Raw genomic sequence first — 27,079 nt, 5'->3', positions numbered from 1 at the left:
AGAAATCTCTAGTTCAGACCAGGCTGACAGTTAAACAACTGGTTCCTCTGGTGGGGAGAAGCCCTCCTCTTTAAGGTAAGCAGTCTGAGAGTTGAAAGCAACTGTTCTGTCCAACCTCAGGCTCCCTGGCACAGCCTGCCTTGCCAGTCCTTCCTCTTCACTGATTTACATGCAATGCCACAATGGCCCAGGTTCAGATGTTTGGTGCCATTCAGGGAATTTGGCATTGTCATTTCCTTATGTTTTAATGTAAGTTTCAATCCTTGCAACCACTCTTCAAATGCCAGCTTTCCTTTCCTTGACAGAAAGCTCAAGGTTCCCAGAAGTCTTCTGACATCCCCTTTTGTGCTCAGAGAGATGCCATTTCCAAACAGATGTTTCCAAAGTTAACAGCATTTTCAAGAGTAATGCACTAAAGTGACCCTGGATTCCAGCTCAGACCAACGACATTCTGTGCCAGACACTGAGATTACCACCCGTGAGGCACGAGCTGTTTGTGCCACCCATCCCTCCTGGCCTTCTCCACAGCAGCCTGTGCCTGTTTTCCCCGGCAGAATCCCTGTGCCCTTTGCAGCCTGCCAGGAGCAGCTGCACAGAGGCACACATCTCCCCTGCACTCACCAGTGGGTTTCTCTCATCCCCAAACACGCCGATGAGAACATTGGTGCGATGCGTGCCCAGCGCCTGCACTTCCACCAGCACTGGGATCTCTGCAGTGCTGTGAGGCTGGACAATCCCACAGGGCTTGGGGCTGGAGTAGAGCACAGCAGCGTCCTCCCTGCGTTTCTGCAAGAGACACAATGAAATGCAGCTTCAGAGGCACCTCTGAAGGAACTTTACACTCCCTAACATCCACCGCAACAGCAACTGACACACGTGTTTAAAAATGCCCAGGACAAAGGTAAAAGGCACAAACAAGATGCAAGAATTGTAGACTTAGCATTCCCAGGGCATCCTGCAAGGAGGCTGCCAGCACAGGCACTGGTGTCTGTGGATGCAGCAGCTTTCACAACCCTCTAAGATCTCCCACAAGAAAACACCCTGAAGACTAGAACATCAACTGTTCCCTCAGCAGGTTAAACTGCATCCTCAAGTTTACATTCGGGTAGGATCCTGTTCTCAGCAGATCTTTAAGACTGAATACAAACCAGCAAGGTCATGTCCAAATCCGTTTTTCCCCCAATAAGCTCCTCAATAATATTTGAGAGGGGGAGGTGGATGGGATGCCAAACCTGTTCAATGAGCCCATAGCAGCCAGGCAGGTGGCTGGGATTCCTAATCAGGAACTTCTTCTCGTATGGCACCTTCAGGAGGCACTCATCATATTGCAGCACATGGGGGGACACTTGCAGCTTTGGAACGAGACATCTGGACAAAGAGATGAGCCCAGGGGAATCAGAGATACTGAGAGAATGGAGAACATTTACCCCCAAAGATTGTGAAATGGAGCATAACACATTGGTCACTGTCAAATGGACATTGAACAGCCCTGCAGTGATAAATTGCCTTCTACATCTTCCCACTCCAACAGGTCTTGTCAAGGAGGGGCAAACCCTGAGAGGCAGCACCCAGAGGCTGCCAAGTGCCCCAGGCAGAGCACTTTGTCCCACAGCTGCCTCAGCCCCTCCTTTCCCCAGGAAGCCTTGCAAGGACTCCTGTAACACTCCCAGTGATCCATGAGCTCTGGGGGAGCCTTCCCAACAAGGATCAGAGCTCACTAAGGCTCAAGGAACACACAACTCCAGTGCCCAGGAAAAATGACTCCCTTCTCTGCCATGGTGCTGTTGCCCTGCCCGGGAACTCAGCTGCTTGCCCCAGCCTTGGAGGGCACGAGACACCAGCTGCCCTCCAGAGTGGTTGATCAGCCCCTCCCAGGCCCTACAGCTCCCTGGCTCCTTCCCTCCACAGCTCCAGGCACTGACTGTCCCCAGCCCCACCTGCTTGACAAAATGCCAGCCCGGGCACTGCCTGGATGGCTCTGCCTGGGAGAGGGAACAGCCCCAGGGAACTGCATCCCTCCTGGCATCCCACTGACACCCACAGCAGCACAGCAGGATGGAATTCTGCTGCAGCAACAACCACTTTTGCTCTCAACCCTGAGAACATTCAAGCTCAGAGTGGGAAGCAGAGGGAAGGAGAAAATCTAGAGCTGAGCTGCCACATCAAGGGCTGCTTTCCCCTCCTGAGACCTTGCCCTCAGCACTCTTGCTGGCAGCCACTTCCCCCCTGCCACGTGCCCTCATGAACAGAACCAGAGCCTGGCTCTCAGCAGGCTGCTTGCTGTGTCCCAAACCAATGCACGGTGCTCGCACCCAGCACAACTCCACCTCTTGCAGCAAGAAGGAGAGGAGGCCCTGGGGAAATTTGTTCCACCTCAAGCACCAAAAGCCAGGCCAAGAAATGATCTCATTCCTGGTGCCTTCAGAAAAGGGCCCAGGACCCTGCTGGGCTGGGAGCAGGGCTGCTTTTCACCACAGGCTGCTGTCCAAGCTCTGCTCTTCTCATGCCCAGCTGGCACAACATGAGCTCATGAACCAGCACTTCTCCTTGGCAGCTGCAGCCAGCAAAGCCTGGGCAAGGCAGGGGCTGGGGGAGGCCAGGGAAGGGCTGGTACCTGGCTGTGATGAGCAGTGATGCCACTCCCTTGCCAAAACCCTCCAGATCCACCAGCATTTTCCTATAGAACTCCATCACCGAGTTGGAACACAGGGTCACCTGGTGGAAGAGAAGAACAGGAAATTCTTCCTTACAAAAGCTCATTATCCACATGTGATATCCTCCAGTCCTTGAGGGAAGATTTTGTCTTAATTCTGCTGCTGCTCCATGTGTAGAGCACAGTCTCAAAGCAACAAAAGCCTTCTGGCAATAGCAGATGTGTTAAACACACCTTGCTATCAGGGCATAGCTCAGCTACATTAAAACATTAGACTAAAGCTCTACGCACCACTGTATTCAAATTAAGGGGCCAATTTCTCATCTGACTACAATGACATAAATGCAGAAGAAATCTGACTTGAACACAACAAGTTCAGCTTCACAGCAGGAAGCTGAGGGCAAAGTGTGGCCCAGCAGGTGCTGGGCAGTTCATGGCTGCAGATTTTTTTGTCCCCACTGGAGATTCCTGCAGTGAACACAAATCCTTCTGCTCCCCAGGAGAGGGGAAATGAGACCAAGAAGAAAAGCTAACTGTTTTATACAATGACATCTCTCTAACAGCCACCTTCTGCCCTCATCTTTGCTCTGCCCACTTGCAATCAAATAAATGGTTCTCAAGAACACAAGAGTGACTTCTGGCCTTGACCATACGGTATGTGACCTCAGCATATGATTTTGGAAAAAAAACAGTGCTCCTTGAGGAACACCCCGAGTAAGGCAGCTAGCAGAGGCCTCAGAGCAGTGCAGATCTCTCACTCACACCCTGCTCAAAGCTGCAGCAGAGCTAAAGCCCTCCCACACTGCAGTGCAGCTGCAGCCCTGGTGCTGAAGCGTCTCTGGCTGCACTCTGCCCGTACCTGGATGTCCTGGTGTCCCTGGGGCAGGATGGTCCCTTGGCTGGGAGTGATTGTAAACTCCCGGGGCTCCACATACAAGTGAACGCCCTTCCTCCAGGCTGGGTCACTGTGGCAGCGGATCTGATCCACGCTGTCCACGGCCGGCTGTGTGCCATCGAACGACATGCGGAGCTGGAACGTCACGGGCACCGGGGAGCTGTTAGTGAGCCGGCAGCGCTGGGTGTAGGGAAAGCCTAGGAAAGGACACCAACATCCATTGAGGCTCCCATTGTGGCATGACTCCTGCTGGGAATGGCCTGGCACGATGAAAGTGGCATTGGAGTTTAGCTCTGGATTATCTGAACTACAGCTCACCCAGACGCTGCATGAGGAATGAATCGCCACTCAGTTCCCTTTGACACAGATTGCAGACTGCAGCCTTGAAAATGCCCACTCTTAGCCCTGCTGAACACTGCAAGCTTCTCTCTTGGCGATGGGGAGGAGCTGCCTCACCTGCCCCAAACCAGCACCAGTGATCTCCCAGTGATGAGTGTGCACCCAGACCGAGCATTTCCTCTGAGAATTCAAGCTGTCAAATTCCCTGTTAAGCCTGCCAACACTCCCACCCTTTTCAAGATAGATAAACAGTGAGTCAGCATTGAGAAGAAGCTACAGCAAAAGAAAGTGAGGATGGAATCAGGAACTAGAACGTGAGGCAAAGCAGCCCAATGCAGCTTCTCTCTGCAGGATCCTAAAGGCATCTCTTGGTTTGGGCCAAACAGACTGAGCACGAGACAGCTCAGAGCCCACTCAACTGGGGGCACACCCAAGCCTTGCTTGGAGATTGGCAATGAGGAAACGGGTCCCACCTCACCCAACAAACGGGGACATCACACCCATGCTGCTCACTGGGGTTGCTGCCTGCAAGGCTTTACCCCACTGGAGCTCTGGGATTTGCTTTCCATGCTGGAAAGCCAGAGATGCAGCCACTCATGGTGGGGATGTCCTGCAGAGCCCGGAGAGCAGCCACAAGCTGCTCTGCAGTGGGCATCTGGCTGGGCTGACAGCACTGTGGGGAGGAGACTTCTCCCCAGGCCTGCTCACCAAGAGGCACTGGAACACAGATGGGGAGAAAAAACAACTGCAGCTGCAGCCCAGAGCTTCTCTGTGCCCATCCCAGTGAGCACTGCCAGCTCCAGCAGTGACTCCAGCAGGGAGGCAAGAGAGGCACAACAAGGACAAACACAGATGGCAAAACCTCCAATGAGACTGAGCTCACGGCATGCAGACAACAGTCAACAGTTCCAAAGAAGCAAAGATACAACAGCTGCCTTCAGCTGAAGAGACCTTAGGAATGAAATCAGATCCAGCAGGATCAATCTCCTGGTTCAGAACCATAGTTCCATTGGTTGCCTTTCTTGTTTCATTTCTTCAAAAAGGCAACTTGACAAGTGCCTCCATGGTGATGCAGGGGGGGACAGAAGCAGCTCAGGAAAGGCAAGTAGTTTCCTTAAAAAGTCCATGACCTTCCTTGTTCTGGGTTCAGGCTTGGTAGTGAATGCTCCCCTTGGTCTGGGAAGGGGGATAGGGGGTTTGGGGGTTTTGGCCCTGGGGGTGGGCTTTTCCCTTGGGGGTTTTTGGCAGCTGTGGCGTGATGCCGTGGGCACTGTGCAGTGGGAGCTGAGGCTGGGCAGGGAGCGGAGCTTCCCTTCCTCCCGCTCGGGGCTGGGAGCTCGGCCGCGTGCTGCTGCGGGAGGTTGTGTGCTTGGCCTGGGACTGCCCTGGCTGCAGCTCAGCCTGGCACCCACCCTGCCTGCCTTCCCCGCTGCTGCCTGCTGCTCTCAGCCACTGCCCACATCCCCCTGCCCTCTGTCCCTCTGCAAAAGGAGCATTTCCCTCCTTCCCTCCTTCCCTGCCGCTGCCGGCTGGCAGGGGATCACTGCCCTGCCAGAGCCCACAGCTCCTCCTGCTGGGATCCTCACTGCACCAAAGGACAAAAACGGGACTTGGCAGCTGGCAAACATCTGCTCTTGTTCTCTGGGCTCTCCTGATATAGTCTAGGAAAGAACTGTTATTTCTTTCCCCATAGTTTGAGCCCTGTAATTTCAAAGGTATCATCATTTGGAGGGAGGGGCTCATCTTTCCATTCCAGGAAGATCCCCACCTTTCTTGGCAGATATCTGTCTTTTCAAGCAGGACAGAGACACCAGAAAATCCTGACTTTCTCTGCCTTGCTTCTGTTTGATCTGACAATGGCCAAATGCTCCCTGCGGCACCAGCAGCCCTGCAGTTCCCACCCTGAAGAGGCTGCTGTGGCAGAGCAGGAGGGAGGGATGCTTTTCCCTTGGAAGGCACAGATCCCTCCCGCTGTGTCCCAGCCCAGGCAGCACTCACCAAAGGAGATGTCCCCGAAGTCGAGCTCAGGGAGGTCGAAGTGCAAACTGGGTCCAGTGACGCTGCCCCTGCATGGCGAGGACAGAGCAGGAAATGCCTTGGTTCAAGGAATTGCAAAGCTCCGGCTGTCGTGGCTTGGGGGCACAAACCTGGTGTCAGGGCACCGTGCCTTTCAAACCAGCACACACCGTGTGCTCAGCACAGTGCCCCTGGGCACAGGAGGCAGCTAAAGCCAAGTGGCCAGCAGCCAGCAGCCACTGATGGGCTCTGGGCACAGGGCAGGCAGGAAAAGCCCCTGGGATGCTGCTGGTCCCATGAAGGACCCTGAACACACAGCCAGACATGGCTCCGGGCCTCAGTTTCCCCATCTGCAATGGGATGGGCATCAAGGTGTCCCCACAAACTTCTGTAACCAGCCCTTCCAGCCACAGGTTCCCTGCTTTGCTACTTCTTAGCTGGAACTGCTGTTCCCATGGAGGAGCTTTCTCAGCAGAGTTTGACCCACACCATCATTACAGACACAGTTCTGAGCCATGAACCCAGGGCAGCCCCAAACATCCTCTGAAAAGAGCAGCAACACTTCTACACAGGGCACAGATGAATCCTAGAGGAAAGGAGCAGCTTGTCAGCAGTGCAGCAGCTGGCACAGCCAAGAGCAACAGCTTCAACAACCAAACAAGGGGGTCCTGAATCTAGCACAGCACCTCACCTGTCCTTGAACTCAGCAGACACACTCCAAAAGTCACCAACACCCACTGAAAGCAGCACTTGAAGCTGCACAACACTCACCAGTTGATTTCATGGCTGATGCCAATCCATGCCCTCTCTGCCTTGTGGTTAAAAATCCAGGCCCAGTGACCTGTGCCTTCTTGGATTCACAGGACTGCCCCTGGCTCTGCTCCACACATCTCAACAAGAGACACCTGCCCTTGCTCAAGGAGAAAGCTGCTGATGCACAAACATCCCATCACCAGTTTAGGGGAGGGACAGAGGAAAATCACTTATTGGATGGTGGAAGGTTCCCTCTTGATCTCCAAAATAAAAAAGCATCACTTTTCCTCCAAAACAAAGCCATCATCATTCTTTCTCCACTAGGGGCAGACCTACTCACCACTTTTCCCTTGCTAAGTAATAACTTCCTTGTTCTTTTTCATCCATCTCCCTTATCTTATTGCCATAATCCAGTGCAGATTGCTTTCATTTCTTCACTGCCTTGCCCCAGTGCCTCCCAAGAGCAGCAGCCTAGCTCCAAAGCTGCAGAGCAGCCAGCATCAGCTCTCCTGCTCCCACTGCATTATCCTAGCAGCACATGGCTCAGGCTGGCAGGGACAGGGCCTCGTGCTGCTGTGGTGCTGAGCACTGAGCTCTGCCTCCCCTATCATCACCCCTTGTCCCTTGTGCTGGGCCAGGATGATCTCTTGCCATGGCACCAGCCCAGGGGATGGTGCCCAAGTCCTTGGCACAGTTCCTGCTGCACAGTTCCCTGACTCCCACATCAGCCCTTGCCTGGCTGTGCACAGGAGGCACCAGAGCCCTCTGGGCACAGCAGCTGGGAGCACAGCTTGTCCCCCACAGCATGGCCATGAGAGGGGAGGTGAGGCTGCTGCTGCCCATCTGGCATGGATTATTGACAGAAGTTTTTAAAAGCACTGCTGCTGCTGCAGAATGCCCCAGGCTGGCCCATCTCCAAAGCCCTGGGGGCCTTGCTGGCTCTTCAGCTGGGACATCCCAGAGCAGCTGCTGCCCAAAGCTGATCCATCCCACTGCCTGCCATGGCCCAGGGCAGAGGGAGATCCCTGCAGGGAGGAGTCATTCCAGCTCCAGGTACCACACAGGGCAGGAGGCATCCTCCCACTAAAGCAATGCCAGCATCAGAGCAGAGGTGAAGACCTCAGCAAACACCTTTTCTCTCTGCTCCACCCCAACAGGAGGCAGGTGGGGCATGTCCCAGAGACAGCTCCAGATGTGCCCACCAAGCTCCCAGGGTCCTTACCTGATGGTCAGGATGGCAGGCGTAGGAGATCCAGCCACACTGAACCGCAATTCTTCCTCAAACCTCCCCAACACGGTGTCACTGAAGGAGATCTGGAGAGTCTGGCTCCCACCTGCTGCAATGATGCCCTCCTGGGGTGCCAGCTTGAAGCCCAAGCCCACCTTTGTGGCTGAAGGGATGTATCTGAAGGGAGCATCAAGAGCTCCTTGGTTGATCAGGTTCACTTGCAGCAGCAAGAAAGCAAAGTGGAAATCCATGTGGAATCTTCCCTTCTTGGGAGCTATTGTCTAAGGATGCAATGAACAGCCAGAAAAGGCAGAAGATGCTTTGTGCTGCTGAATGGCAGAAGTCAAAAGATACAAGAGGACAAGTTCTGCCTTTGGGTTTGCATGCAAAGCAGTGGCAGCTGCACAGACCTGCAGTCAGCCTGGGGTTATCCCATGGACACAGAGCAGTGCACCTCTGGGCAGCATCACCCAGCTCATGGAGACCTGGCCCTGAGAGCAACGTGGGGTGATTGCAGCTGCCTGGTGAATCAGCACAGAGCTGCTGCTGCCCCAGCCTGCACAGCTCCAACAGCACCATGTACTCACTCACCTTTTCCCACACCATGGAAACAAGACATTGATAATGAGGCATCAGCAGCAAAATGTACAGACAGCACCATCTTTTGGTAGAGAAAACTCGTGGTGTCTTTTTCTTCCCCAGACAAGCTTTTGAAAGTGTTTGCCCTGATGCAGTGCCTCATTTCCTACCTCTTTTCAGTTGCTCTTTCATGATTTTTTTACAAGCTTGACACTATTGGGGGGTGGAGGCAAATAGGTAGAAAAATCCTTTGCTTTATTCCCAGGAACACTTTTCTCTTTCCAGAGCCAGAGATGCACCAAGGCTGAAGTGTGGCACTGGTCAGCAAGGGACAGAACTCCCAAGGCTTTCCTGGGACTTCCAGGAATGAGCAGGAGACCCTTGACTGGAAGCTGTTGGCAGTTGACTGAAGCTCAAAGGCAGCCAGTTGGTTCCAGCTGCTTCTGCAGAGCCCAGTCCAAAGGTGCCTTGTGTCTGGCACTGCCACAAAAGCCTCTGAACATGCAGCTTTTGCACCCAGTGCTGGTTTCACCTGCCAAGGGCTTGTTTTGCAGGAAGCCTCCCAGCTGATCCCTAAGGAAGGCTGCCCAAAAGCAGGGGCTGGGGCTTCATGAACAACAGACACACCTTTCTGACCCCCCAGACTGGACCAGCACATCAAATATTCCCTGCTCACAACTGCCCAGCTTGGCAGGAATTCCACAGCTCCACCAGGCTTGCTGCTGCCTCAGGAGCCATCAGCATCCATCCCCAGCCCTGCTGCTCACCTCACAGACATGGGGGGTGTTGACAAAAATGTCCCCAAGCTCCAGAGTGTCACAGCTGAGCTCCACCAAGGGTCCTTGGCCTTCCCCTCTGAGCTGCAGGGGCAGCCTGCTCTCACGGCCTGGGGAGAGATGTCCATTTCAGTACAAGCATTCCCTCTGTCACACTGTCTTTTCCAGGCTGCCTCAGTGCTAGTCCCTGACTCTGAGCTGGATGCCACCAGCTCCTGATGCTGCAGGACAAGATATGGACCCTTCTCTTCCCTCAGCAGGTATCCCTTGGGGCTGACTTCTAATTCCTAACCCATTCCTCGGGCTGGTTTCCAGTTGGAGCCACCAGTTTGCTGAGTTTCAAACATCTCAGGGGTCCTGGAGTGGCAGACCAAGGAGTAATGGGTAGAAATTGAAAGAAAGGAAATTTAGGTTAGATATTTGGGATGATATTTTTTCCTGTGAGGGTGGTGAGACACTGGAGCAGGTTCCCCAGGGAAGTTGTGCAGGTTCCAGCCCTGCAAGTGTTCAAAGCCAGGCTGGATGGGGCTTGCAGCTACCTGCTCTAGGGGGAGGTGTCCCTGCCCATGGCAGGGGCCTTGGCACTAGATGATCTTTAAGGCCCATTCCATTCTTAACATCCTAGGATTCTGTGCTTTCCTTCCCATGCACCTAGAGGAGCTTGGAAATCCATTCAGTGAAGGCACAAAGCTCATCCAGAGCTGGGCAATTACCAAACTACCTGGCCCAGCAGCACAGGACTTTGTTGCCCAAGTCCTCACCTTCTGACCCTCAGCACTGGCTCTGTTTCCACAGACTGAGAGCTGCAAGGTGACAGCTCCCACACAGGGAGAGAAGCAGCTGCTGGCCAAGGCTGCTCCTTCTACCAACAGCCTGGGCTCAGTGGGGCTCAGCCCCCTCTGCTCTGGTGCTGTCTGGCTCCAGAGCAGAGGGGGCTGAGCCCCCTCTGCTCTGGAGGGGGCTCAGTGGGAGCAGTGGGAGCTGATCCAGGCTCAGGGAGCACATTTCTAACCCAGCTCCTGCCACCTGATGATGGATCCATGTCCAGTGGAGCCATCCTGGAGGCCAGTGGCCTGCAGGGGCTTAGTGCTTGTTCACTAAAGCTGCTCTGCTCTGCAGCTCTCTGGCCTTTGAGGAAATGCCGGCAAAGCCATGGCATCAAAACCTCTCCCTGCACTGCCTGGGCTGTGCTGGGATCAGGAACCCAGACACAGCACTCTGAGCCCTGGCCTTGCACGGGACACTCCCTGGGAGCTGCAGGGCCACTGGGGATGTGCCAGCACTGCCCTGCTGGCCAGGGACTCTTCCCAGCACTGCCAGGGCAGCCCAGTGGGCTCAGGCTTGCACCATGGCTGCACTGAGGGGGAGAGAAGCAGGGCAAAGGAGCTGCACCTGAGATGCTGCAACAAGCCACACTTTGATACTCCACTGCTTCCAGGGGTTTGAAAGTCATCTTGATTTTGGCCAAACCATCCGGCTCGATTTCTCCCTCCTACAACAGAAACAGCAAAACATTTCTCTTCAATCTTCACATTTCTTGTTTTCAACCATAGTCCTGTCAGCCTTTGTTTAGAGCATCAGTGATGAGTGAACAACACAAGGAGCCCAAGGAAACCCTCCAAAGCCAGCTCAACACAGTGCTGGAAGCTCTCAATGATGGGCAGGTCCCACTCTCCACAATTTCCTACTGCTCTGACACAAGCTCTTGCTCACATCATGCTGCTGTCAGCTGCAGTGGGATGTAACTGCCAATGTGCACTGGTGGCTCTTCACAAGGAGAGATCATGATCCCCTCCCCCAGAAATAAAAATATTAGTTTAACCTGTTTTGAAAGAAAGCAGAGGTTGGGATTATTCTGGGCTTTACTCCAAGGGGAGAAGTGATTTTGCACTGTGCAGACACCAGGCATTCATCATCTCTCACAATGCCAGTGCTCAGAATCAGGGCTCTGGCTGATGGCAGCACATGGCAGTTGGCTTGCACAAACAGAAAAGGAAAAGCTTTTCTGTCCCTGTGTGCAGGAGAACTCAAAAGGCCCAGTGGAACCTTCCAGCCTTCTCAGATGACACTGGAAGGCAGACTCAGAAATAGTGCAAGGTGTGGTTACAGGAGGCCATTGGCATTTCTGGGATTAACCTTGGGCTGAGTTTGGCCTCCTTTTCCCAGCCAGCCATTGCCAGCTTCAGGTCAGTGTGTGAGCTGGCAGTGCTGCAACAGCCTCTGCTGAGCCCCACGTGTGGGGGCAGCCCCTGCCTACAAGAACTGCTCCCTGTGACACTGCAAGGACACGCACGGAGTGCCCTGAGCTCCAGCCCTGGCAGCAGAGCTCGGCTTTGTCAGGCTCCCAGCCCTGCCTTGACCCTCCAGGGCAGAAATGCTTTGAGCACTTTAGCATTTTTAGGTGAGCTCTGCAGCTGCACCAGAAACTCAATGCCCTCCCTCCCAGCATGTGGGGCCAGCTGAGGATCTGCCCAGTGACCACAGCCAGGGTTGGAGTGGGTGGGAGGAGAAAGAGGGAGAGGAGGAAGAGGAGGAAAATGAGGTTCTCAGCTATCACTTACCATTGGCTCAATGACAGAAACGTCATCAGAGAACATGGGGTCCTGGTGCACCTTTGCCATCTCCCCCGAGGCTCTCAGGAGGGCAGCACGATCTTCACAAGAGCCCTTCTCCTTCCCTGTTTCTTTCTCCTCCATTAATTTTTCCAGCCGCAGCTCTCTCTGTGACTGCCCAAAAAGACTCTGCCTGCAGCCAGAGGAGAGACAAAGCCAGCAGGTCATTTAATAAGCCACAGATTTGCAGAGAGAAGTGTGAGTGCAGGAGAACAAAGCACCTGGGGAGGAGCAGCAGTGTGACAGATGAGCAATGCCACGACTGACTCTCACCATTAACAGACCAATATCGTGTCTATAGGTTAAGAAAAGGGTTTTTACCCCCTGAGTTGTTATCAAGGGGCAGCTGGGTTTGGGACATTTGGGAGGGTCGGCTTGTCACCATGGTGACATCTGACCTCCAATCAAGATTGGAGGAAGTGAACTCCACCACAGGACAGTGAAGAAGGGGTCGATGGTCAGAATTTTGGGAGAGGCTAAAGGGTTAAAAGGCAAAACCTCCATTGTGTGGGTGAGCACACAGTGGGGCAAATCCTTTGCTCCCAGAGCTGTAACATCTTCTCTATCCAGTCTTCTGTTGTATTTTTGATAAGGTTTAATCAACCTTTCTAAACTTAGGGAGAGTGAGTGGCTATTTCTCACAAGCAGCTGCTCCCCAGCAAGGGCTGACCCCAAGCCCTGCGGGTCTCAGAGGGATCACAGGATAACTTGTTGTTCACTGGCATAGCAGGTAGTTTTACTCCACACCTGCAGGCTCGCGAGAGGTTTCCAAAGCCAGAATCCCTCAAGGGAACCTCGTGGCTCAAAGCCTCTGCCAAAACTGAGGGAGAATCCACCAGCCACTTCAAGTGGCTTTTCCTCCCACTGAGCTGCTGGGGGAGGCAGATAAAGATTATGGAGCAGGACTTCCCTGGGAAGGGGAGACAGAGTTGGGTTGCAGCTCCATGTTATCAGCACTGTGAAAAATGCCTATTATATTATTGGCTTTTTGCAAATATTAAAATGAATACTATATGTGTGATGTTGGAAAGTGATGTTGTATTAATCCTTTTTTACAGACCAAGGAATAATAACTGTTGAATTTGCAGTGTGGTTCTTTGGTGTGTTTTACCTTGAAAACATCCTGATTGAGCCTAAAAAGGGCACATTTTAGCAGTACTTCAATGAAAGCTACGCTAAGAAAGGGAGCAGTCAAAACTCTGAAAGAGTGCAAATGCACATCAGAGCAATACAGTGACATGGAAACCCAAAAGGAGGATGCCATTTTCAGTCTGAAGGATCCAATCCCAGCTCAATGAAGCACCATGAGCAGGAGCACATCAAGGAAGCAGAACAGGAGGTTTCTCTGTATTTACCAGCAATGCAGTCTGGGACTGTGGGTTGTCACCCACGCTGGTAACTGTTTGCTTGGCCCAGCAGAGAAACTCTGTGCAATGTGTTGGAAATAATTATGCAGATGTGTTGGTGCACTTTGGATTTAACAGCAGCAATCAGGATTGGTCACCAGGTGAACAGCTCTTGCCTGACAAACACAAGAATCTCTGCTTTGATGCTCAGGGAGAGCTCAGGGGAAATGTGCTTCTGCCCAGCAGCTGCTGGCCTTTGTGCTTTTGTACAGCCCCACTGAGGAAACAAAAGTTCCTGGCCTTGGTGCTTTGCTGCTGCTCAATCTGTCACTTCCAAGTGTCTTCTGGGGACTTTGGTGATGAATGCATCACACACAAAAATAAAGAGAACATCTGCCAAGCTGAACTTTGTTCATGTCAGCAGTGATGAACTTGCTTCAGGTTCTGCTCATGAAGGACCTATTGCTGCAATGATGGGCCTGCCCAGTTCCCATTACCACTGGTGAGAACATCCCTGCTGGCTGAGGGAGAAGCCTTAGGACAGCAGTGCTTATGTGCTGGATGTGAGGCTTTGGAGAGAGGGGAGGAAAGACAAGGCCCCAGCAGCCCCAGAGCTCCTGCATGTGCTCCAGGGCTGATGCCAGGGCTGCTGCAGCTCTCTGCTGGGGCTCGGGGGGATCAGTGCCTGCTCTGGGCAAGGCACAGCATTTTGTTCTTATTCTTCTGCCAAAAATTTCACTGGAACAGAGAAGCTGCCAGTTAAGGGAATCCTTGGCCACACTTCAGCACTACATTCCATTCCATTCCATTCCATTCCATTCCATTCCATTCCATTCCATTCCATTCCATTCCATTCCATTCCATTCCATTCCATTCCATTCCCACTGCTGCCCCATGTTACATGCTCCTGCCCTCAGATGGCAGGATGGCAATAACACTCCTGGGGGAGACTTCAGGGCTTGCCTGAGAAAGAAGGTATCTTCTTTTCAAATTATCAGGAGAAGAGGATCCAGCCCAGTTCAGGACTGAGTTTTCAGGACTGAAAAACCAAGTGCAAATCAGCCCCTGCATCTCCTACATCCCAGCCCGGGCTGTACCCACCAGACTCCTCTGTTCCTGCTGGAGCAGTCATCTCTCACACAGACCTGGCTCCCCAAGACCCAAGGACACAAGCTCTACAGCTGAACTTAACTCCTCTGAATTTCAGCCAACATCACTAAGCTGTTCCCTGAGCCCACAGACAGAAGAGCTGTGAAGGAGACATCCCTGACATTGGAATAACCAAATGAAAATACCAGTGCCAATAGATGGGGCTGGCAAGCTAAATTTTTGGCATTTTATCTGTGAATTGTGAGCTGTTCCTTAAGATAGTTCTCATCCTGTTAGATCTACCCTTTCAATGAATCATTACTGCACCCTGACAGGCACTACCGCACTACTGACAGGCAGAAAAGATAAGGTATGGAGAGGGTTTGAATAGGTTGTTTTCTTCTGCTCTTTAACTAGGGCCCTTTGTATGTTTGTTTCCTTGCATGGCATCTAAAGGCAGGTCCAGATCTCCCAATGGCACCTGGCAATCCCCAGACACTGCTCTTGCTTTGAGCAGTGTGTCTGCTCAGATGATTGCCAGAGCTCCCGTCCAAAAGTTATTCTATACTTTTATCTTCTAAATCAGCCCAATTGCTTTTCAAATATTCACTAAATGTCTCATATTTCCTACACACCTCTGCAAGTACCCATGGGCATGTGGTATATTGATAGGCATTAGAGGAGCTCGACCTTCATGAAAGTTCCCAAGGAAGAATTCATGATCTTTTGTCAAACACTTAAACCAAAATGGAAAAAACCAGCAGAAACACAGGAACTTCAGAGTACTCAAAAAGAAATCTCAGTGAAAAGGGGGCACAACCTTATTCAGAGATTTAAATCATCTGTTTGAAATTTTAAACTGGCTTTCAAAGGTTCATCATGGAACACAAGAGGTGACTGATGCCCTCAGCTGACAAGGGAAAGCAGATCAGCTTCAGGAACAGGATTGCACGGGCTGCCTGCAGCACAGCTCATGTTGGGCATCTGATGCAGGGACCCCTGCAAAGCCACGTGCCTGTGGCCTCCCAGAGAATGGCTCTGTGTGGCTGACAGTGCTGAGAAAGCATTTCAGGAGCTGCTTGTGCTCAGCAGGGTGCAAGCCAGCTGCCAACATGTTGCAGCAGCCTCCAGGAAAGCTGGGACAGAGAAAGCTCAAAGGCTGCATCCTGCTCTGAAGACTGAAAGCGAGAGCAGCTGCCATCCATCCTGCTCCCTTCCAGCCAGGGCTGCAGGGATGCTCAGGCTCCTTTTGTTGCTCTTTCCCAGCCCTGTTATCACCCAAAGGTGTTTTGCACAAGGACAGATCCTCACCTCTGGGTGCTCAGCTGGAAACGAGCTTCCAGGTTCCCGGTGTTGCGGACCAGCAGAGTCTTCTGGGTGCTGCACTTCACTGGACATGTGGAGAAGTCCAGCTGGTCAGGGAAGTCCAGGATAGCTCGGGCAGCAATGGCCCGAATTGGCACCACTATCCTTTCCCTTTCAGTGACACAGACCAGCTCGTGGGAATAATCCTGCAGGAAAAGAAACTGCCTCAGCACAGGGCATTTAGTGCCGTCCCCATGGCAGAAGAAAAACCATTTCCTATTACCCTTCAAGGGCATCAATTTACCTATCCCACCCTAAATGAACACTAAGCTCTACTGATATGTCACATTTTAGAGGCACTAGCGCACTTTGCAAAACCTATCTCAGTGGCATTAAGCTCTTCTGTCACTTGGTCATCCAGAGAACTGCCCTAGGCCACCATCATTTTTACTCTACATTTTAATGATGTTAAAGAATTCCTAAGTCCCTTCTAAGGAACATGGAGCTAGGGAACACAGGACATTCCTCTTTAGCTTTCTATATTCCCACTGTTTGAGAATAGGACAAAGTGTTCAACTGACTCAAAGCAGCAAAAAAAAGATGAGAAAACAGCTGCACCCAAAGACATCCTGCACCTCTGGCTTGGTGTAGAAACATCAGCTGCCTCAGAACTCCCCTCCAACTTTGCCTCTCCAACCAAGTCAGGAGGAGAACAGTGCTAAGAGGCAGCAGGATGCTGCTGGAAAGAGCCTCTCTTTGTTTCCCTGCAAGGCTTCCTCCCTTCCATGCCAGGTCCTCAGCCCTTCTGTATGAACAAGCCCCCAGATCACAACACTGACTCCCCAGATGCCAGCACTGAGATCAGACTTGCCAGGGCCTCAGCACTGCTGTTCAAACCTGCACACAAAAGCACCTTTGGCACGCAATGGGTGCCAGCTGACAGAGCAAGCACAGGCACAGGCATGAAGACAGAGGCACAGCAGCGTCACTGCCACGGGCTCTGGGCTCACAGCTCTGCCTGCAGCTTGCACCTGCCCTACACCAGCTCCTGCAGGCAGCTGTCCAAGTCCCTGCAGCTCAGCAACCTCCTGCTGACCAAGGGCACCCAGAGCCCAGGGTGCCTGTGCCAGGCCGGGCTCACGGGCACAGCACATCCTCTGCCCTGGCCCTGCAGCTGCACCTTGCTCACTTGTGCTCTGGCACAGCACAGCTGCAAGGCTGCAGAAGAGAGGCTGGGAAAAAGCACCGTCCTTGCTCCAGCCCAGGGGGAGGCAGGGAAGCTGTTGCCAGGCAGGAAGGAGGAAAGCTCTCTGACCTCTTTGTTCCTCCAGTGTTTTCCATCATCATGAACCCCCTTCCACTGTACCTAGAGATGGCCCAACATCTATCAACCCCCCTCTGTCATTTTCATCCTGCTCCCTGTGCATCTTCTCTTGGCAATGCTCAGGGATGTGCAGGGAGGGGAAGCAGAGCCTGTCAGGCCTGGCTGCAGTGCCTGGCAGCCCGTGCCAAGCTGGGACTGGCTGCAGGCTGCCTGCCCACGGCCTGGAGCCAAGCTCCCAGCACGGAATGGGCTGCACCCAAAGTGCAGGGAAAACAATGGCTTTGCAGAGAATTCTGTGCTTGGGCTCCTCCAGGCTCACCTTGTTCTCGCCGGGGCTGAAGCGGATGCGCACAGGGACAGACACGGCCGGCACCAGGAGACGGTAGGCATCGTTGGAGCCCATGACCTGGAAGTAAGGTGATCTCTCCATGGAGACCTTCACCGCATGAGGAAACTGCAGGAAAGACATGAAACAATGATTTTGTCACTTGTGGAAACAGGATGAGAGGAGACCTGTCCATGCCCTGGTGTCATCCCTCCTTGACCCCTTTTCCAAAGCACTTTCAGCTGTGCATGTACAGGCACACAATTCATGAGGGTGAACTCAAATTCCTTCTGTCTGGCTCCAGCACTCTGACCAGGCCCAGTAGGGCGGTGCCTGGTGGGAAGGAAGGGCCGAGCAGGTCAGCACCAGCAGGATGGAGACAGAGCACCTGAACCAAGTCATCTGCACATTCAACAAGGCCAAAAAACCTGCTGGCTCCTGCCTGCACACAGCCATGCAGTCGTGTTCCAGAGGGGGAATGTGCTCCCTGAAAGCAAACCAGCACATTGTCCTGGGGGAAGGAAGAAATTCCCTTCTAGTACATCAGGTTTGGGTAGGGACATTCTGGGGATACAGTCATGCAGGCAGACCAGCAAGAAAGGAGACCAAACACCGTGGCCTTACTGGGAATAAAAGCAAAGCTGAAAAGCCAAAGAAGGAACACAGCAGGACAACCCCTAAAACAAGGAGATGGCAAAGAGAATTTAAATGGGCAGTAAAGCAGCAAGGAAGAGTCATAAAACCATGAGAGCAAGCAGCTTGCCAAAAGTGACAGAAACACAGACAGGCTGTGCCTATCACTATGGGCTTCAAAGGCATTTTCTGCCTGGAGAAACAGGACCAGCAGTGTGGTTCCAATACTGAAAGACAATTTTGGCTCTCCAGGGATTCTTGCTGCCTGTGCAGGCAAGCTGGGCTGCTGGGCATTCCTGCCTGCAGCCATCATGCCAGGTTCTGCCCTCTGGGATACACAGACACAGCAAACAAGCATTTTCTAGCACATAGATATCATCAACCAATGAGCACCAAAATGCTCTCAACAAGTCTAAACCAGATGACTTTGACTCCCTCCTGTCTCTTCTCACCAGCCCACTCTTGGCACAAGCCTCTTTTTAGAAAATGTTTCCCCTGACTGAAATTCCCATGGTCTCCGTTTTCCTCTTTACAGTGGAACACAACTGCTGACATTTTTCAACTTTTCCCCTCAAAGCTCTCTTGGCAAACTGCAAAACAACCACAATTTCTACAAGTGAAGGTGAAAACCTCCAGGAGCACATGGCTTTGGATGTGCTGTGGTTCTCCAAAGGGAAAGCAGAGCAGTGTTGCTTTTGGAAAAGCTGAGCAGAGCTGGATGAAGCTTAGCAGGAGCCTCAAGTGGCACCTAAAGGGCTCCCTCTGCTTCTGCTACGTCACTCTGATTCCAGGGCTGCTTCAGAACACACCTCCTGCAGTGCCAATGCCATTAATGAAAAGTTATTCCAGCATAAAGTGCAGAAGACTCAGCCCCTGAGCTTTGACTGTAAGCTGCACAAAGGGAGCCCAACAGGCTGAGAGAGGCAGAGGAGCCAAGATTAACCAAGGAGACACAGGAGGTGGTAAACACTCAAGGCAAAGCACGAGAGCAGATAAGAACTGTACAGGCCTCAACACTCCTACCAATCCAGAGCTTTCAAGAGAAGGCACCTCCTTTGGGACAGATACCGTCAACACATGGCCAAAGTCAGGGGAGAATTCCCAGCACAGGAAGGTTTCCACCATCTTGCAGAACAAAGGTGCTGAGACATTTTCTTCTGGACGTGCTGCAGCAGATACCCTGCTTTGCTGTACACTTCGGGAATTACAGCTCTCTCCTCTTCCAGCACAGTGTTAAAGCTCTGTAGAAACCTAGGCCAGGGCACTGGGAATATTTCTCTGTCTGCTCTGGGCTGTCCTGACCCCCGGGGGAGCACTGACTGTGACCCTCATTCATGGAGAAACTTTCCTAGACGTCAATATAGGCTAGAATCCACAAAAGCGTGAAATAGATTATAGACAGTAGTGTAGGTGTATCACCTGCTGAGAAATTTAGGTTTTGGGATTTCTGTGGATAGAAGCAAGATGGAGGGCACAGGGTGTCATCCTGAGTTTCTTCTTCATGCTTCTTCTTCCTTCTTCTTCATGGGTTTGGGTGGCATTGTGTAATTGGGCAGAAAAGTCTGCATTGCATGCTTCCAGGGATCAGTTATTGGCTTAAAAGGTAAAATAATCCAGGTGTCCTTTCTGAATTGGATAGCTTAGTCTTAAAAGACCTTGTAACAAGAGACTGTTAGCCATTTCGTGCCTTGCTAATGACAAGCTGCCGAACTCATGGTTGTGAGACTGTTTTACTGATAAGAAATAATAAACACCTGAGTCTGACCATGAACTACCATCTCGAGTGCCTTCAATCCCGACCCAGAGAAACTGATAAAGCTCCATATCCCAGCACTTACCTTGTCCACATTCATGAGAGACACTGTCATTTCAGAGACATCATGACTGTTGAAGTTCTGAAATATCACCTCTGGTGGGGAAATCTGCAACAAGTTCTGCTTTGGGGGAGCTGACGGCAGCTGGAGAGGCGAGAGAGAGCAGGGACAGCTTATGCTGCTGGGAGGAAGGCTCATGAAGGACAATCTTACACTGACCCCAGTGAAGTGCAGACTCTGGGGGGAGCACATCTGCCCAGCCCACACTGGGCAAACAGTGGCTCACCCACCTCTGCTCGGAGCTGATGGAGAGCTGCTGGCCACACAGAGCAGGCTCCAGCCAAGCTGCTCTTTTGACATGTATTTCTCCAGCTTTCATCCTCCACAATGCCAGGCAGCACTTACCTTAAGCACAGCCCTGTGCCCATGCGGTCACAGAGCTCTGGGGCACTGCCTGAGCACTCATGGAGTAAGTAAAACCCATACATTTACATCAGACTCCATGGGAAACGATTTTGCGATGTCCTTCACTCTGACACAGGGAAACCGAGGCCCACACAACTACAAATACCTTTTTTGATCTAGAACTTAGGCACCAGTAGCAGAGGAGGTGTGAGAGATGAGGTGATATTTGGCTGAAGCCAAAAGGTTATCAAGTTAAAGAATGAAAGTTGTTGATTCTCTGTGTTGTTTGGGGTTTGGATTTGTTCAGGTTGGTTTGTTGGGTGTTGCTGTGAGAGGAACAGGGTTGAAGACCTGACCAAAAGGAAGCAGGGTGAGAGGGGAGGGGACAGAAAAACTGGCGTTTGGAGGGAATGGAAGTTCCCAAGTACCTATCCAAAGGGAAAGGGGACAGAACAGCCCTCACCGGGTATAAAGGGGATAGAAAGATTGCCATTTTCTCAGAGGCTGTGTTTGTTCATCTCCAGGAGGAGGGAGACACGCCCGGCTCAGCTGAGTCCTTACTAATACACAGTTTCCTTTTGCTTCAATGATTTTGTCCCCTTTCATTGTATTTAAAAGTGAGTGCATTTCTAACAGAGGTAAAGGCAAAAATAAAGTAACACAGAAGTTAGGAAAAAGACAAATGAAGTGAATGCTGAATGAGGATAAGGTTCAGTTATTTTCTCAGCAACTTGGGTAAAAGTAGAGTTGGTATCTCCTTTTTCCATGAGCTTTAAATAGGTGCTTTCTTGTCATTATTGCTACCTTACTTGATACCATTGTAGAGGCATGTCTGGAATGACACAGCAGCAGCAAATGCTTCTGGAGCAGAGACATTCAATGTCTCTTGCTGCCAATTCAGTGCTCAACAGTGTGATAAATGAATGGGATTCGTGCTAACAATTGTAACTATATAGATATTTTAGAAAATATATGTTAAAAAGTAATAGAGGAAAAGGATATGTAATTAGTGTCACAAAACAAATGTTTTCAGATGCTCATGAGAAAATAGGAGACAGGATGTAGTGTGAGATAAGTAAAATCCCAAAACGGAATAGGCCTTGGGATAATTAAAGAATTGGCCTTGAAATGGACAAAATTAGGATGAGTCTAGGTGTTTATGAAATAATATAGCTTATTTTTGGAATATAATGCTGGCTTCTATAACACAAGACCTGGGACGCATGTGCAGCCTGTGGGGTTGTTCAAAGGACAGTGACGATGAGGAGAAGCCTTCGTCGGAAGCAACCAGTGAAAAGCCAAAAGACCCCTTGGAAACAAGCTGAGCATGCACTGTGCAGTACAGTGACATAGATTTCAAGAATTGAAAATAGGAGATTTACAAAAAATTGTTGATGAACATGTATTAGCATACAGTATATAAGTTGTGTTTGGGTTCTTTTCTCTTTTGTACGGGAGGCAGGGTGAGAAACCCCCCCATACCCTGATTGTACTCCAATCAGTTTTGCTTGTGCTTTATCCTAACCACTGCCAAATTATTTTGTATCTATTTGATTACATTTGATTGCATAATTTTATATAAAATTGCTTCTCAATTAAAATTGCTGCTAAATTCTAATTTTGTGGTTTATTAAATTAGATATATAGGACCTCATTCATAACAACATCCCACCTTGATCACCTACCCTTTTGGACTGTGCTTTCTACTGAGCCAGTCCTGCCACAAAAGCAGCTTGAAACACACCTCTAAGTAGGCACTGATCCACAGAAAGCACATCCATTCCCCTCTGCCCAGGCTGAGTCCCCTGCACATCTGGCAGCCTGCAAAATCTAACACCCCACCAGGGTCCAACACATTGTTCCAACCCAAAGCAGGAATGCAGTTGGTTTTGTTAAATCTGAAGGAATTCCTGCAGGTCCTCGGCCTTCCAAGGCCAATGCTGCCACTGTGGAGGGAATCCTGTGACCCCGAGCGTTTGATGGTGACCACACCAAAGCAAGAGGTGGCTCCTTCAGCAGGGGAATGGCACATGGCAATGCTGTGCCTTTGTGTCCCCAGCCTTCCCCCATTGTTTTAGCAATGGCAGCCACACTCCAGCACAGCCCAGCAGCTGCAGCAGAGGTTATTTGTGTTGGCTCAGTGCACATCAGGACTCCCAGTCCACCACTACCAGCAGCTTGCAATGACAACAGCACCTGGACACTGAGGTGTTTTGCTGGACGCAAGCCTGTCACAAGCACACACCCTCTTCAAACTTGCCATCAAACAGAAAGGAAAAGAGCAGGAAAAGGCTACCTTTGGACCAGTCTTGCTCAGGTCTATCCATGGGCCAATTCTGGGCAGAATCCTCCCCCCAGTGCTGGCCTCCTTCTTCGTGCTGGGAAACTTCTCCTGCTGGAACTTAGAGGGAAGCAGCTGAAAGGCAAAACAAATCCAAAAAAAAAAAAAACATATCAGCAAGAAGCTCAGAGATGTGCTTGTTCAGAAAGGCATTTCTTGAGCAAGTGGCACTGGTGAATAATTTGTGATCACAGCCACCAGGATAGTTCTGGAAGCCCTGGAAGTTACTTGCTGAAATGCATAGCAAGAATAAATTAATAATACAGGGTGCAATACACATACTCCAACCACATGGCTGTGGCCCATTAGTCTCTCTGTGATCTGATGTGACATGTTTGGGGATTTCTGCTCTTTGGCCATTTGTTTCCTCTTACATTTCATAGGATTGAGGCAGTGACCTTTTCAGAGAGTGGGAAGGAGCTCTCAGAACTGCCCCAACTCCATCCCTGCACAACACTCAGAACTCACAGCCAGGAGACAGCACTGCTGGCTGAGTCCAAGAGAAGCAAGAAAGAAAAGCTGTACCAAGAGGGAGGTGCACAGGAATGTGTCCAAGTTTTAGCTCTCTCTGTTAATGAGCATTTGTTTCCTCTGTCTGGGCTGACAGAGCCCTCCAGAGAAGAAAACAGAGGCATCTCCTTGGCAGACCCTCAGCACTGGGGCATCTTCAGCCCAGTGAGCTCCAGACAGCAAGGGACCTTGGTGGCCCTGACTGCAGTGCTGCCTGCAGGGCTGGAGCTGTGCCCACCCAGGAGCTGAGAGAGAACTGCTGCTTTGGGAGCTCTTCTGGCTGGGACCAGCCGTGGCTCTCAAGGCTTTGGGCACAGTTTGAGCTCTCCCCCCACATGCCCAGGTGCCCAAGGGCAGGTTGGTCACAGCAGCACAGGGCAGTGCCCAGCCTGACAGAAGGAATTCCTGTGGCAAAGGGCAGGCACAGAAGCACATGCTGAGGGCTTCAGCTGCACATTGCTTTCACTTGGCTCCCGTGGCACAGCCAGGCAAGGCGCTGGGCTGTCCCTGAAACATCACACAGTGTTCCCTCCTGCACCAGGACAGCCCCCACCAACAGCAGCACGGCACAAAGAGCTGGGCAGGGGCTCTGCAGCTTCCCAGCGCTGCTGGACAACAGGGGCAGGGACACCAGGGACACCAGGGCACTTGCCAGCCTGAGCACAGCCCCACTGGCTACTCACAGTGTTAGGCTGCAGTCTTTCCCTCTGCAAAAGACGAGGTGTTGGTGTCTTTTTTGGGAATCCAGAAGCCATTTTGAAGGGAGGATGTCACGGAGGAGTGACAAGGCCTCAGCAAAACTGGAAGGAGAACAATGGAACTCTGAAAATCCAGAACCCAATTCATGGCAGACTCAAGGCATACACTGCTGCTAAACATTTTATATCATTTGAAAGTAGCTAAGTGCTTGTTTGGCATAAGTAGCTAGTATTGTTAGGCCTCTAGTTGGACTTTATTTGGACTAGATGGCCACCTTGTGCAATTCAAAAATGGATCTTGCTGAAACCTGGAGCTAAAAAGCTGAACATTAATAATGCTTAGAGCAGACACAGCTGTAGCTTAAATATTACTTAAAATCAGCTTGAGTGGACCTCCTCTTCTTTAGGCTAAACACCCCCTGCTCTCTCAGCTGCTCCTCACTGGACTTGGGAGAGACTGCAATGTTATGGCTCATGGCTTAAATATTGCTATAAAGGACGTTTTGCCCACTGTGACAAAACTCTATAAAGAAGCTGAGAGCACCCAAGCCCACCCTTCCCTGAAAATGCCTCCTGACTGGAACTTGGGACTGGGAGTTCAGCCCCACAAGGGAACTTGAGACAAGATAAAGGTGACACTATTGTCCCATTAGCTCAGGTCTCCAGAGAAGTGAACAAGGCCAAGGGAGAAAAATAGATCCACAACAAAGCCAAAGCCAGCAGCTCTCCTGGAAATCAGCTCTGTCTGCCTTCAGGCTGGGCAGGTCATAGCCACAGACTCGTCTGCTGAGGCCAGGTTTGCACACAAACCTCCCATCAACAGAGGGGGAGGAGGAAATTTAGGGTCTGTGGCGCAACCTCTGGTAAGGGGCAGTGGACACCCATCCTCCCTCACACAAACTGGCTCAGCTCTAAACCCCCCACCCCCAGAAGGCCACATCCAGGGGACATTCCCATCAGGGGCAGCTCAGGGGGTGTCATAGCCCATCAAAGACCCCCAAAGTGCCCCCAGAGCCATTCCTGAGCCCTTGCACCAGATGACTGCAGGGCATGCAAAGTAACACAACAGATCCAAAAATCCACAACCCAATTCATGGCAGACTCAAAGGATATACTTGTGCTGAAGATTTTCTATTATTTGAAAGTAGCAATAGACAGTCAAACTTGCCCCACCCCAGGGAGGTACCTGGGACGTCCCACCTTGCCCAAATCTGCATTCATCCATTGGAATCTTACATTTTGCGAGACCTCACCACAGAGAAGACCAGAAGAGGATTTTATGGTATGCCAATGGGATCCATGGAATGGTGATATTTTTTACTTAATCTGTCTCTGTCATTCTCTTTCTTCCCCCTCTTCCCAACCCCATCTCCACCCCCTTCACCACCCCCCCACCCCCGCCTTTTTCTATTCCTTTCTCTCTCTTCCTCACATTTACTGTTCCATAAAATCCAGACTACTGACTTTGGCAAATTGCCTCGTTTGCACCTCAATTCAGAGGCCTCTCCCTAATAATTTTAATAACCAGATGATAACAACCCATGGAAACTTGAACAGAACTCATTCACCTTGAAGCAGTTTAAGCAATCACTTTAGGGAAAAAAAAGTATAGATGAGTACATTTAGAAAATGTTGCATTTCTTCAGTGCAAAAAAAAAGCACAATCAGCAGACAAACTATTGTTCATCCACTCAGCTGTGTATGCCACTGAACTGCTACACCAGAAGACTGGCATTATCCCATCCTGTATTTCCCTTTGGCCTTCTCTCTCAGAGTGCACATGAGACAAAACCAAACAGTTCAACTTTAGTCAATCTTTACCTTCAAAGGAAATTCACGCTCTTTTCCAGAGGCCAATGGTCTGCACGTTGAGGAATCCTCTGCAGAGACCAATGCTCCGTGAATTGAGGACTCCTAGCAGAGGCCAATGCTCTGCACGTTCAGGAATTCTCAGCGGGGCACAATGCTCCGCGAATTCAAAGGACTCACTGGCAGAGACCAATGCTCCGCGAACAATTCACTTGGCGAATGGCCCAGTGTAGCTGCCTGTACGAGCCCAGGCTGCGCACACCCAGCCAGGGCCGCGTTCTCGGGCAACTGAGGCCGCGCCGCTGTCACAGACGCTGCCGCCCGCGCGGTTACCAGGCAACCGCGGCGCCCGAACCTCGGGGCCGGGCGGGTTGCAGCGGGGCCAGGCGGGTTCCAGCGGGGCCGGGCGGGTTCAGGGGGGGCCGGGCGGGTTCGGGCGGGGCTGGGCCGGGTTCAGGCGGGGCCGGGCCGGGTTCCGGTGGGGCCGGGCGGGTTCAGGCAGGGCCAGGCCGGGCTGGGCCGCAGTGATTTTCAAAGGAGATTGTCACTTGAACTACTGCTGTAACTTTGTGAAGAGTCTTTCTGTAAGTATTAGCGAAAGCCTAAAATGTGGTGCTAGAGGCAACTCTGTCAGGTCTGTCCCTTGCTCTCTGTGTAGCACTAGTGTTCTGTCCCGGCTGGAACAGCCAGAGGGGCTGAGCGAGCTGGGAAAGGGGCTCAGCCTGGAGAGGAGGAGGCTCAGGGGACCTTGTGGCTCTGCACAGCTCCCTGGCAGGAGGGCGCTGCGGGTTCAGGAAGCGCCGGAGCGGCGTGGTTCCCTCTCTCCTCTCCCACTCAATCTCTTCCTCCCTCCCTCCTCCTCCTCCCCCGTTTCCGAAGCCCTCGCAGCCTGCGGGAGGAGCGGAGATGGAGCCGGGACAGGGCGGAATGCAGAGAGGGGATGCCAGGAGTAGGAGTGACTGGGCTGTACTGGGACCATACTGGGATCATGCTGGGAGGGAGTAGGAGCAGCACGATGGCTGCAGCCAGGCCATGCAGGGCCTCCTGCCAAGGGGAATGATTTCAGACAAGTGCTGACTGCGTGGGAGAAGGTGTTTTGTGTTGGAGGGCTGAGTTATCACTGAGGTTTTTCACTTCTAATATTTGGTAATATCAGTGTCATTTTGTCAGTAAGGAGCACACTCAGTGCCTGAGACATCTCCATCTCCACCTGCTTCACAACTCCACTTGAAGGCAGATGAAAATTATTTCCTTGTAAATGACCTGTTTTCACCAAATTCTGCAAACTCTTACTGAGGCTCTTTGCCATGAAGTTGATTTTCTATTTTTTTTTTTTTTTTTTTTTTTTTAAATAAGAATTGCTTTCTCCTTGCAAATGTTAAGTAATTTTTTCCCTGCCTGGGATGTCAGGAGGTGCACATCCTGTACAGAAACACTCCCCAACTGCATCAATAACCTTTTTGTACTGCTCAGTGAGTCCTGGAAAACTGCAGAGCAGTTTTGTCTCTGCAGGTTGCTTGGCAATCAATTCTCCATCTCTGATAAATCCTAATTTACAAGGAGCATGTGACGAACTCCCTCCTCTGCAATCAGGAGTTGGCAGTGCCCATTCTTCTGCAAATTTATGGC

The 27,079-nt window shown here is 51.5% G+C and overlaps 1 protein-coding gene across 1 annotated transcript; it reads right to left on the bottom strand.

Annotated features, from left to right (window-relative positions):
• Positions 1-8: 8 nt before the first annotated feature.
• LOC135292961 (hydrocephalus-inducing protein-like) lies at positions 9-25,720 on the bottom strand. The gene is made up of 16 exons (XM_064406994.1): positions 25,463-25,720; positions 23,627-23,743; positions 22,389-22,508; positions 19,712-19,831; positions 17,235-17,369; positions 15,598-15,797; positions 11,801-11,984; positions 10,632-10,731; positions 9,231-9,349; positions 7,879-8,165; positions 5,886-5,953; positions 3,513-3,745; positions 2,615-2,715; positions 1,233-1,368; positions 622-786; positions 9-68 (listed from the first exon to the last, which is right to left on the bottom strand). The coding sequence occupies exons 2-16, from the start codon at positions 23,696-23,698 to the stop codon at positions 9-11; spliced, it is 2,100 nt and encodes a 699-aa protein (XP_064263064.1). The 5' UTR covers positions 23,699-23,743; positions 25,463-25,720.
• Positions 25,721-27,079: the final 1,359 nt, after the last annotated feature.

The sequence above is a fragment of the Passer domesticus genome, unplaced genomic scaffold (genome assembly GCF_036417665.1).
Source record: "Passer domesticus isolate bPasDom1 unplaced genomic scaffold, bPasDom1.hap1 HAP1_SCAFFOLD_60, whole genome shotgun sequence".
Taxonomy (NCBI): Eukaryota; Metazoa; Chordata; class Aves; order Passeriformes; family Passeridae; genus Passer; species Passer domesticus.
This window is presented reverse-complemented; position numbering and strand designations above follow the sequence as displayed.

Coding starts and splice junctions, on each gene's coding strand:
- LOC135292961 (XM_064406994.1), bottom strand. CDS start 23,698: ATGGCTTCTGGATTCCCAAAAAAGACACCAACACCTCGTCTTTTGCAG. Junction 17,370..19,711: donor CTCTCATGAATGTGGACAAG/GTAAGTGCTGGG, acceptor TCTTTCCTGCAG/TTTCCTCATGCGGTGAAGGT. Junction 3,746..5,885: donor CTTCGGGGACATCTCCTTTG/GTGAGTGCTGCC, acceptor GTCCTTTCCTAG/GCTTTCCCTACACCCAGCGC.